The 12,858-nt window shown below is 39.3% G+C and overlaps 1 protein-coding gene across 1 annotated transcript in view; it reads left to right on the top strand.

The window, feature by feature from the left end:
- Nucleotides 1-271: 271 nt before the first annotated feature.
- LOC126375128 (neuroendocrine convertase 2) overlaps nt 272-12,858 on the top strand; it is a 98,997-nt gene continuing 86,410 nt past the window's right edge. The window contains exon 1 of the mRNA XM_050021974.1: nt 272-436. Coding sequence (XP_049877931.1) covers nt 281-436 — 156 coding nt within the window. The 5' untranslated portion in view covers nt 272-280. The remainder of the gene's footprint in view (nt 437-12,858) is intronic.

The raw sequence follows: 12,858 nt of genomic DNA, 5'->3' as shown, positions 1-12,858 counted from the left end.
AACACTACATTGCTTTTAACTGACAGTAAGATAAATCTCAGTAGATATATATCTATCAGGAGACTGTTATTATAACGCAAATAATGGCAAGGTCATGCCGGTACTTCAGCAGTGTAATTCAAAACAATGGTCGCGTAACGTTAACGTCCCTTTTATAATCTGTGAGGGCTCAAACCTCAAAGGTTTTGGTGTTTTGTGCGCATGCGTGCGGCGTGGATCGATACGCGGTGACGTCAACAGCTGGAGTCGTCAGTCAGCCGTCGGCGGCCACCGAGCGAACATGTGGCTGCAATGCTTGGCTGCAACCGTGCTGATCGCGGCTACTGCCTCCAAGGAGGTGTTTACCAACTCGTTCCTCGTGAGGTTCAAGAGGTCTGTGGGGCCGGCGGAGGCGCACCACGTCGCGCGCAACCACGGCTTCGAGAGCCTCGGCCCGGTGAGTAACCACGTGACTACACGTAAACATACCCATAGCCTAACTGTGCCAACACCGCTGTAACTTGACTTACGCGACAGACAATATCACCCACACCGGAGAATCAAGTGCTGAAGAAACGAAGGCATACTTTACTGTTGAACGTCTTCTAAAATGGTTACGTTTGAATTTTACAACATATCTACTGTTGATAGGACTTGCAATAGACAGACACCACATTTCAGTACTCAATAACTTTATTGACATTAAAATTCCAAAAACAGGTGTCATAATTAAAATAATAATCATTATGAACCGTTATTAAATAATTATTTATTTCCTTTGCTTCTATTTTTGTAAGATATATTTTTTAAGGATTGGATTTTATTTTTTGGAGGGATTGTGTCCTCTAACATGATGGACTAATGTTATGGGCGATAGGCTGATCCCTTATCACCATAAGGTTCATCATATCCATCTTTGGACTTCGTATCAACAGTGGCTGCAAGTTGTCTTTGATTACTTGTGGCTCTGCCCACCCCATTAGGGATTACGGGCGTGAGTTTATGTATGTATGTATATATTTTTTGCCACATCCACTCTCATTAAAGTATTCATTCTTACGACACGTCGCAAGAAGGTCTCTTCTTCTGCAGCCTCTATCATTTGATTTATTTAAACTTTTCTGACTTTTTTTTGACGGTACTTCTGTTGACTGCAGCTTCAAGATCTCGTCAGTTGATAGGAGCAAGGCTATGAAGCTGTAAAGCATCGTTATCGAGTAGGTAAATACACACAATCTTCTTCTTATCGTGAGAGTTGTGAGGTGGAATACCAGTCTCATCAACCCTGGTATCAGGGTTATGATTGAGCCGCCAAAGGCTCATGTAACGATTACTTACATCAGTAAATAATAACCGGGACCAACGACTTAACGTGCCCTCCGAAGCACGGATCATCTTACTTTCGGACAATTAGGTGATCAGCGTGTAGTGTCCTAACCAAACTAGGGATCAAAAAGTGATTTTTGTGATATGTCCCCACCGGGATTCAAACCCGGGGCCTCCGGATCGTGAGTCCAACGCTTAACCACTGGACCACTGAGGCCGTTGATGCGTACAATAAATGATAACAAACAATAATTAATTAAGTATTGAACGCTAAAATAATTTGTATTGATTGATAAATATAAGCACATCATATAATAGCTTCAAATACTTAATCAGCAAACGTCTGGCCAATTTGTGTACATAATAACCATAACATAAGCTCACGACGATATTCCTAATTGCAGTTTCGTCGCATGATGAACTAAGTACCCACACCACACTCAGCTTTCTGTTAGAGCAACGTGATATGTAGTGAGTCGTATCGCCGTCTATAATGGTCGAGTCAACTGTGTTAGTGAAAATTGCACTTAAGATAAATTAATAACTCATTAGTGTAAGTCTGTTAAGCACGAATCATTTTCTTTTCGGACACTAGGGTATTTAGATCCTGTAATGTCTTAGGGACCACAAAGCGATTTTTGTAATATTAATATGTCCCCACCGGGATACGAACCCGGGACCCCCGGACAGGTGGGCCTAACGCACAATCACGAGTGGTTTATCAGGTCCAGCCCCAGACCCCAGCAGGAGATAATAGAATTAAAAGATGGAGAAAACTAATCATATAATGTACTTTGCATTCACTATTTGGTTAGAAACCAACATGTTTCAACTAATCTTTTGACTGCGTTATTCTAATGGCTCGTTCACATTTTCCGAGTAAACCGGCGAGGCAGTGCAATGGAATTGACACACTTAACAATAACAATTAAGGTCGATTTTTCTTTGGTAATACGCACCGTTTTTTCAGCCATCTGTTTTCCCAGGTGTGAACTAAGCATAAGTTAATTATTCTATTCCTATTAACACAAGCGTCTATGATTAATTGCTTGGTATATCTCATAAATGTCTCTCTCTCTTTATTTAAGAGCTGCGCTCTTGTCGGTGGAGTAATTGCCATTCCTCTCTTCTTCCCGCCAAAACCATCACCTCCTGATACGACACGACCTGCACCTTCTCTTTTATTTGTTTCATAAATGTTATCCTAGGTCTACCCCTTCCTCTCTTCCCTTCAATTTTTCCTTCTATGATGTTTGTTATAAATGAATCGTGTCGTATCAGGTGGCCAATCATATTTCCTCTCCGGTTCTCTATAGTCTTCAATATGGTTGTCTTTTCTTCAACTCTTTCCAGCACTTTTCATAAATATAAAAGATTTAAGTCAATAAGGTTATTTTTATTTATTGGCTACGTGTTATGTAGCAGGTGGCTACGATCTCGTAGCTGTTGCTACGTAGTTATTGGATACACTTGACCATGTACATACGTCATGGTCTTGGTCGTTCGTAAATGATACCTACCTTTCTATTTGCTGTAAACGGATAAGAACTATGGTCAGGATATGGCAGGTTGAAATCACCTGACTGTCTGAAAAATATAAGCATGCTACTCCTTACTGCAGTATGTACTCCTTGCATGAGCTACGGCGGCTCAATCCCCTGACACCAGGGTTGGTAAGTTTGGTCATCGACCTTGCAATTGATACAAAAAGTAGATGAGCGAGCTTCGAGTCCTGCATAGAAGCTCCCCTGTTCTATAGCTTAAAGTAACTCAATGAAGCAGCTAGGCTGTGACGTCAGAACTATCTAACAAGTCCCGCCAAAGACCATGAGCATTTGTGTAACCATATCTTTTTCTATTTGTACAGTCGCGGTTGGCAAAGACTTAAACGTAATCCTCCTTTAGAAGAAAAGCTGCAAAGGTCAAGTAGATTGCGCAGTAAGTTGTATGGACTTTTTTTTATTATTGGAAGACTAATAGATAGTTTCTTCTTCTATCAAGGTCTTCTTCTTCTATCATGTGGGTTTTGAGATGGATCAACAACCGTGTTTGTACTTATCGGTTTGACGTGCTAATCATATTTATGGAAATAAAATATGGTCCGAACTTATTGATAAAGCGAAACCTTATTTGATGTACGACAAATATGACATGTATTAAAATGTTGGCAGCTCTGTTTTTTGTACCGGTATGTTGGTATAAGTGATTATTGCAGTCCAAGCGAAAATTAACCTTATGGTGAGGAACGTACACACGTAGTTTCGCATAGCATTGCCCTCAGATACCCATGACATTGGCAGTCTATTTCGAGCTCATCTAATGCTGCAGATAACATCTGCAAGTGATACAATGCGGGTAGTTCACTGCCCTACACGTGACACACTCGTTACTGAGTTAAACAAGTGTTGCTATATTTTGTATTTTCTTAGGCTCCGTTCAGACTGAGTGAATACACTGCGATGCGGGCAGGTGCAGTAACAGTTTGGAGCGCAATTAAGGGCGGTTTCAGACTAGCGTTTTTTACGCGCGTATAAGCTCGTTTTTGGGAGCGCATGTAGGCGCGTATAGGTGCACCTTTTGCCACACGCGCAACTTGTACGAGTGTTGACGCGCTTCTAAGCTCGTATAAGCGCGACTCGCGAGCCGTGAGGGACACCTTCCCGCGCGCTCACTTCCCTCTGCCAGAGGCCCCGAGTACCGCGTCTCAGTTGACAACTTCACATTGCAGTAGATATACATACGTGTCGACGGCGAATAAGTAACACAAATAGTAATGTTTCCTCGTCAGAATCCATGTTCATACTGACCGGTTCGAGCGAACACGCCGATAATTGCGAGTACGGTTTTTTGAAGCGCGTAATGTAGCGCGCGTGTAAGCGCATATGCCGAAACGACCGTATACGCGCGTATAAAACGCCTAATATGAAACCGTGTTAACGTGTAGTCATAGAAATCATGTGCGAAGTGCGACGAGTAGTTTGCGTGGAGAACGCACAGATTAGGTAATAATAACATATCATAACGCCGGTCACTTGATGTATTTAAAGTAGAAATGGTGGTCAGTCACCGCTTTCCTATTAGTGCCTATTAGACATTTGTTTTCAATGTATTTTAGAAATTAAATAACATTTAAAGGTGAAGGCTAGTTGTAGAGTCCAAGATGCGTAACTGGAATATTTATGAGCCAAAATTTCATGTAAGTACAGCATAAGTAACCCGATAAAAAAGATACTTATTGGCAAATTAATTTCCAAGAAATATTAGTACTCAGTAATGTTCCGGATGGCAGTCTGAGTCTGTCTCGGACACCTCGCTGAATAAAAAAAACAAACAAAGTATTCAATCACTATGGGGATAGACAAAGACTGTAGATGACTGTGTCTTCTATTTAAGTAGTTACTTGGGGCTTAGCCCACCCTGTGTTAATGTCGGTACATAGGGTGTTAGTGACATCGTAACGTAAACTTTGATGGGTGATTCAGACTATGATTCAGAGTTGATATCAAGCGGGATATTCCGTTAAAAAAGTATGAAACAGAAAATAACACAAAAGAAAAATGTAAATTTTCCGACAGGATATTCCAATTGTTATCAACACAGAATCATAGTCTGAATCATCCCCCTTTGTATTCATTACGATGTCACTAACACCCATATGTACTTGTACGGCTACCTATAAGTACTTGTACGGGGTGTAAGTGACATAGTAACGAATACTGAGGGGGATGATTCGGGTCTTCTTCTTCTATCGTGTGGGTTGTGAGGTGGAGTACCAACCTCATCAACCCTGGTGTCAGGGTTACTATTTAGCCGCCAAAGGCCCCTGACACGCCTCATGTAACGACTACTTACTTAAATCAGTAAGTAGCGTTTAACGTGCCTTCCGAAGTACGGATCATCTTACTTTTAGGATTCAGGGATTCAGGTGATTAATATACATTAATATCAAGTGGAATTTTACGTCATATTTGGTATGATGTCACTATATATGTGTATGTAACAGGTTATTAAGACAGTCCATAGGACATCATGTAACCTTTCAATGAGATTTTATTTTATTTTTTTGGATTATTTTAGGTATTTATATTACTGTTTACAATATGCCCGAGAGGTATGTCTGTCTGTCAGATAAATAATGAAATGCTCCCATCAGTATCAGTTTCTATTTCGATCCTGTCAACAAGACAAATTATATTTCATAAATAAATCGAAAACAAAACTCTCTCCAAATAAGAATGAGCCTAAATAACATAACGAAATAACGTATTTTTGTTATTCTACCAAGATTTTCTTACGACATAAAGTTTAACGAGTATGTAAGTGGAAAAAAATCGGAGAAAAAATTGTTGCCGACTTTAATTTCTGTCGTGAAAGTTTTGTTCATTACAAAGTGGTGTCTCCTTTCAATTAGCGTAGGTAGGTACTTTCAGGGGCTTTTAAAAGTTGTTTTCGAAAATAAAATTGACATTTACCGGCTTTGAATAAGAATGAGGAAATCCTGTTTTTTTAAAGAATTAATTTTCTATTTCAAAGAATATTATTTATTAGAAATTAGAAAGTAACTGTTCACGCTTAAGCTGCTCAACAGATTTATTTTAGTTTATCCTGCTTTTTCCGATTAGTGTGAATCAAGCATTATTTGAGTATATTGTGAAGGAAAACTGTATCACGCGTTTATATAACTTTTGCATGCATGAAGACATTGATGTGAGTGTAAGAAGCGAAAGTAATGTGTCAGAAGAAGATGAAGAGGAGGAGATAGATAGATAGATAGATAAAATACTTTATTGAGCACAATGGACATAAAATACAGAGATAAGGACAGCATATACAGAAAAGCACAACAGGAGATTGGATGTTGGAGTTACTTCAGGACCCCGATACCGACCCCGCCGGCGTGGTCGACAATTTCCCTCATTCAGCGCTTATCGCTATCGACCCACTAGGGTCGATTAATTCTTTCAAATATTTTTCCTCTCAGACGACGCCCTGAGCCGAGGTTCGCGCCCAACTGGGCACCCTCAGGCCTGTTGTCTTAAACGTTGTACCGGGTGAGAGCCTTCAGCGCTCCCCATTTGTCCGGCCAAGTAGTTAATGCCATCTGCGGCAAATCTACAATAAGTCACGTCAAAAAAAAAATGATTTTGGAGTTGTGTGTGAAGAAGATTTGGCAGGATCGTAGTAAGTGGAATTCCGTCGTTTCCGCCAAACCCAATGGGAAATAGGCGTGTACTTATGTATGTACGTATGTATGTAAAACTTTATCTCCTAAAAGTGATTTTTATGCTACAACCAATCAATCAATAATTCTTTATTGTACAAAGACATATAAGTATAGGACGTGTACGATAAGCTGCAAAAGTCCAATCAGGTTCTTGCAAAGTAATAAATTAACTGGTTGCACTTAAGACCTGCTGGTTACATGTCGTTTAATAGACCAAAACAAATACAAAAACATAAATTTTATAATTATGACTACTAATGGTTCACAATTTCACCATTGTTTACAAATAATTTGCTGGGGTCAGTGCGTGATCTTTTGCTCTTTGAATGTACAAATGAATAAAAGAAGCACAATACGCGACCTTATAGCTAAACAGCGATTTCTACCAGGCAACCGTAGGGTGAAAGAACTTTATGTATTGGAGCGCGGGCAGCTTCCAGTTTCTAACCGGTGTAATTACATTACAACCAATTAATAACTACCAGAGACAGGTAGGTACTCTTCAGTGGCCTATTCCGAGATGAATATTTAAGTGGTTCGTTAGTCCCGACTAGAATCTTAGTATAAATAGATTACGCCCCATCAAATCAAGGACAATTACGTGAATTCTACCAATTTGTTTCGGCCTTGCGACGGGTTGTTAAAGGGGTTGCAGAATAAATCCTATTGTCTATTTGAACATCCGGAGCGCCATGGGTAAAACTCATGCCCGGACAAAGCCACAAATCAGAAAGTAACTTGAATTTTTTTTGTTTTAAAGGATACATATATCGACGATATACATAAATTACAAGTACGACTTTTGAAAATGATTGTACCATATCATATTAAGGTTAATTTGAAAAATGAATTTGAATTATTTGAATATTGTAGTGTTTTGCCAATCCATTTTAAATTTAAATTTCATATTTTAAAGGAACAATATTTTAGGACAGAAATACAAAATTATATATCGCATAAGAAAAAAAAATATATACATAAACTCACGCCTTTTCCACTGGGGTAAACAGAGACTATAGAATTACATTTGCTTCAATCCTGACACACTTTTCTTGCTTCCTCTACATGTATTAATCGTTTCAACTACCCACGCCGGTTCAGAGTAGATCGTACTGAATCTTTTCTAAGCATATCTCCAATTTGGTCAATGTACGTCCTTTTAGGTCTTCTTCTGCCTACCACCAACCTTCGCTTTATATACTGCTTTCGTAATCCTATTACTCTACGTGTCCGAACCAACTTAACATTCCTTTCTCAATCTTAGTCACTATATCGTCATAGATAGATAGATAGATAGATAGAGAAAATACTTTATTGAGCACAAGATACAGAAATAAGGACAACAGATACAGAAAGGCACAACAGGCGGCTTTATTGCTCATGCAGCAATTTCTTCCAGACAACCTTTGGATTGTTACTGAGGGGGTTTTAGAAAGGTGGTGGTGGCTATCACAATTTGACAAGTGCGCGCTTGCGTGTTGCTAAGCCGTTTCGGCAGTATTTATAATTCAATTGTTAGTTACCACTAAACAATGTGTAATGATGTATTTTTTGTATAAAATATTTTACTTTCTTCTTTCTTTCAAGTTCCGTCTGAGTCAGACTTTATCTTCCTTAAATTAGGGAGTGTATGTTTTCATTAGTAAACGTTGACATATGACCTATGACGCAGCTTTCTGCCTAAAGCAGGGGTGCGCAACCAGCGAGTAAGCGGCTTCAGATTTAAACTGTTTCTTTTTTATTTATTAAGTAATTTTCAGCTTTGTAATACTATAACTGTCCACTAAAATAGAGGGCTATTTATTCGGCAGCTACAGTCACTGTATTACTAATGCGAAAGGAAAATACCAAGGGAATCAAATCAAATATACCTACTTTATTGCACAGAACTTAACTTTAACAGCCAGCCATAACACAAATACTAAAAAAAAAACAAAATGTGCCGTTCTATTACTTTAACGACAATAATCGGTTGTTTAACGTAGTTTTGTTAGTTAGATCAAAAAAGTGTAATATTATGTGCTCAAAGGTAAAGAATACATCATGAGGAAACCCACATTCATTTCCGAGAAATGCGCTTTGGACGTTGTCAGCTGGGGCAAGTGGACTGTAGGGTTGCTTGTAGGTTTGAGCTGTCTTCACTACAAAGTAAACACCTTGGTACTTGAAAGAACACTTTTATTTGCGGAGCAATACAGAGCGTGCAGTACAGACACGAATGTTAGATAGCTAGTGACGTCAACAAAATCAAAGTTTTTTTTTTAAATATAAGTTCTGTGTTGGTGTTGCCAACAGACGTACCTACGTGACCTAACCTGTATTGGACTGGCTTTTCTTTCGCTTTTGTTTTTTTTTGTGAAATACCGAACCTGTCAAATCTTCAGGTTAGGTAAGCGGAGCCTGTGAATACAGGATAACGTTAAGGAAATGATGGTTATATTTTCTTCCTCGTTGGGAGAGGTATTTTAGTATGAAGTTGGGTGGGGCGTGGGACACGTAGATTAAAAGGTTGGGCACCCCTGGTTTGGGGATAAATAGACGAAGCAATCATCTTCCACTTAGCTGATCTGAATAGATATAAATTAATCAGTTGGGCCTGGGTGCTTTAATCTATTATAATATCGAATTCATTTGCCTAATCGACATTTTGCCCGGGAAACATCTATGTACATTTCAAAGAAAGAATGAAAGAATTATTGTTTTATAATTTTTAAATAAGAAAAGATATTGGTTGCATTCCTGACGGTATTACAAAGGTCTTGATAATAGAGGAAAGTACAAATAGGAACCCTGTAAAGGCACTACAACACAGTGAACACAAGTTTACTCATTTCACAAAATCTCTTTTTTTTTTCAATTAATTTCCATCTGGGTAAAACATTTAACTACATTTTATTACTTAGACTGAATCTAGTTTGTCTATTGCAAGGTTTTGTACAAAAATCACATTGTTTGAGGTTTACGCGTTTATTATTATTATTAACACAATACCGGATTGTCACCGCGTAACTCAGGGATATGGACTCTCTAAAAACAAAAATCAAAAACAAAAGACAAAAACCATACCCGAATTTGGTTTTTCAAAAACTTGCTAACGTGGGTTCCATTATAATGAGACGATAATTATGTTAATAACGGTTTAGGCGTGCGTAATAAAGCAATATGTTAATTTGGAACGAGCAAGAAGTGTGTCAAGATTGAAGCAAAAATAATTTCATAGTCTTTGTTTAACCCCGATAGGAAATTGGCGTGTGTTTATGTATAACACCCTATTGGTGTTAGTGACATCGTATAGAAAACATTGAGGGATGATTCAGACTATGATTCTGATTTAATATCAAGTGGAATTTTTCGTCGCAAAAGTATGGAACTGAAATTAATTTTAAATAACACTAAAAGGTCGCGAATTTTCCGACAGGAAATTCCACTTGATTTCAACTCGGAATCATGGTCTGAATCATCCCCCTCAGTATTCGTTACGATATCACTAACATCCATAAGTAAGTACTTGTAAGTAAGTACTTACATACTTACTTGTATTGTTAACAAATACTCAGAGGGACGATTCAGCTCATTATTTTGAGTTAATATCAATTGCAAAAGTGTAGAGTTGAAAATAAATTAGAAAAACTAAAACATGAATTTTGTGACGGAAAATTCAACTTGATATTAACTCAGAATTATGATCTGAATCATACCTCTCAGTATTCGTTACCATGTCACTAACACTATGTACGGTTTCGTGGTTGTCAACTGACTACCTGTTGATCAATGATGACGTCAGACCACTGACGTGGAGTAGTGATACACTTTATTTACTTAAGCTTTAGTGTGCGCTGACCCTTAAGTGACATTAAGAAAACGCTTCCCTAATGACACTTACCCTGATTTGACTTGATGTTTGTATACGTCTGTTGTCTATAACCCACGCCATTTATGTTAATTATTTGTTCGGTTACCCTACAGGTAAGGTTGTCGATTTGAATAAAATATTCTAAATAAACCAGATTCTATTTATAAAATGCTTGATCAACAAATAAATATTTAAGAGATATTTTGAGCATGATGAAGATTAATAAACCCGTGGAGGACCCCAGTAGCCCAGTTGGTACGCTTCTCTCACTTTGAGGTCGCAGGTTCGAATCCAGCACAGGCCTAAACCAATGTCGAATTTGTTTCCGAATTCATGTTTGGATCTTAAATGATTATCACGTGCTCGGCGGCGAAGGAAAACATAGTGAGGAAACCCATATTCCCGAGAAATGCATTTTCGGAGGTATGTGACCTAACCTGTATTGGGCTGGATTTCCCTTTGTGGTTCTCTGTACTGTCCCTAAGCGGGATGTATTCGGATGATAGGCGAGTATACCCGAATATGCCCCCTATAAGATCGTGCTCGTCTATGGTACAGAGGCCCTATTTTTGAAACGTTTTCCTTCAAATATACATATACCTATTTCATGTAGCACATCAGAACTTGTCATGTACAATATGAGTTATATTTTCGCACGCGAGTTGAAAGCGAGTGACTCAAGTAAGGCCACTGATTGTGTAGAGGCGGCATAAAAGTGAGTTAGTGTAGTTTAGGTACTAATATTTGATTTTTGCGTTGCTTTTTTTAGTCCGTCGCCCAACACAGCAAAAGGTCACATCAAAACAAAATCCTTGCAAACGTTACAAACTTCTTTGTACTCCTGTCATTGGTAACCGATAGGTCTGCCTACACAAAATATCTGTTATTTCACTTTATCCAAACACCAAGTAATAGGTGTAACCATAAATTCGCTATTCCACCCATCCGATACCTATTAATAAACACTTGTTGTGGGCAGATTGTCCTGTTGATATGTTTGGATTCGCGTCACTTGAATGACGTCAGTCACGATTATGTGTAGTCACAAGTTGTTTTCGAAGACACTCGTTTGTCGTGAATTTTTCCAGACGTAACCGGTTTCCCAGACACGGATTTTGCCTGCTTAGTGACTTTGTGGCCACCGGCCTCCGTGGTCCATTGGTTGAGCGTTGGGCTCACAATACGGAGGCCCACATATCACAAAAATCACTTTGTGATCCCTAGTTTGGTTAGAACATTACGGGCTGATCACTCAATTGAAAGTAAGATGATACGTTCTTCGGAAGGCACGTTAAGCCCTTGGTCTCTTTCAAGTTGCAACCCTTTCAAGAACAAAGTCACTCTTTCTCTTATCGTGTGGATTGTGAGGTGAATTACCAACCTCATCAACCCTGATGTCAGGGTTATTATTGAGCCGCCAAAGGCCTCTGACATGGCTCCTGTAACGACTACATACTTTCATTAGTAAGTAAAAACCGGGACGAATGGCTTAACGTGCCTTCGGACAATCAGGTGATCAGCCTGTAATGTCCTAACTAAAATAGATATCACAAAGTGAAAGTTTTGTGATATTTCCCCACCCGGATTCAAACCCGGGGCTTTCGGATTGTGAGCCCAACGCTCAACCACTGGACCACGGGGGACATTCTTGTGGTGGTGATGGTCTTGCTTGTGTATTGTCAGCACGTGCTCATGTAGAAGAAAGGCAATGCAGAAGTAGGGCTATTTTGCGGAAATCTGAATATACTATGCAAAATAGCTTCATTTATAACGTAATACGTTCCATCTGAGGACATCCAGACGTACGCCGGGTTACCATCCTTACTTGGTTGACATACCACTAATCCGCACCAAGCGCTTCGCTTCATCTTTCATAATGCGCACAGCCAAGGAATGGAATGGGCTGTCGGCGTCGGTGTTTCCTGTATCTTATAACCTGGGGTCCTTTAAATCACGGGTGAATAGGCATTTTCTGGGTAAGCTCGTTCCAACGTCGATCTCTTCTTCTCCTCGTAGAAGAATGAAGTCAAGAGCGCACCCATATTAATTAAAAAAAAAAAATAAATAAAAATAGACGTCATTCAACTTCGTACATTGTCATGTCGTCACATTCGCCTCTATTTCTGGATATTTCCGGGGTATTTACGGCGTACTTATTTACGTACGCTTTGTTTCTGGCCTTTACGGGATCCTATTTCATCAGGTTGTTTGTTCCGTTACGACGTTTTGTTGAAGACCATCAGCTCCCCCCCACACCAATTCTTATTGGGCGCCGACCTCACCCCCTTTGAGTCTTACTTTAGCATAGAATGAAAATGACTTTTTACCCTATTTTAAGTGGCCGTAAGCTCCTAAGGAGTAAGAAGGATGCGCGCATGGACTGCTAGTCTCGCTAGCAAGGTCCGTTTACTTAACCTGAAGATTTTTCAGGTCCGGTTTTTACAGAAGCGACTGCCTGCCTGACCTTCCAACCCGC

This window comes from Pectinophora gossypiella, chromosome 18 (assembly GCF_024362695.1).
Source record: "Pectinophora gossypiella chromosome 18, ilPecGoss1.1, whole genome shotgun sequence".
Classification (NCBI taxonomy): domain Eukaryota; kingdom Metazoa; phylum Arthropoda; class Insecta; order Lepidoptera; family Gelechiidae; genus Pectinophora; species Pectinophora gossypiella.
This window is presented reverse-complemented; position numbering and strand designations above follow the sequence as displayed.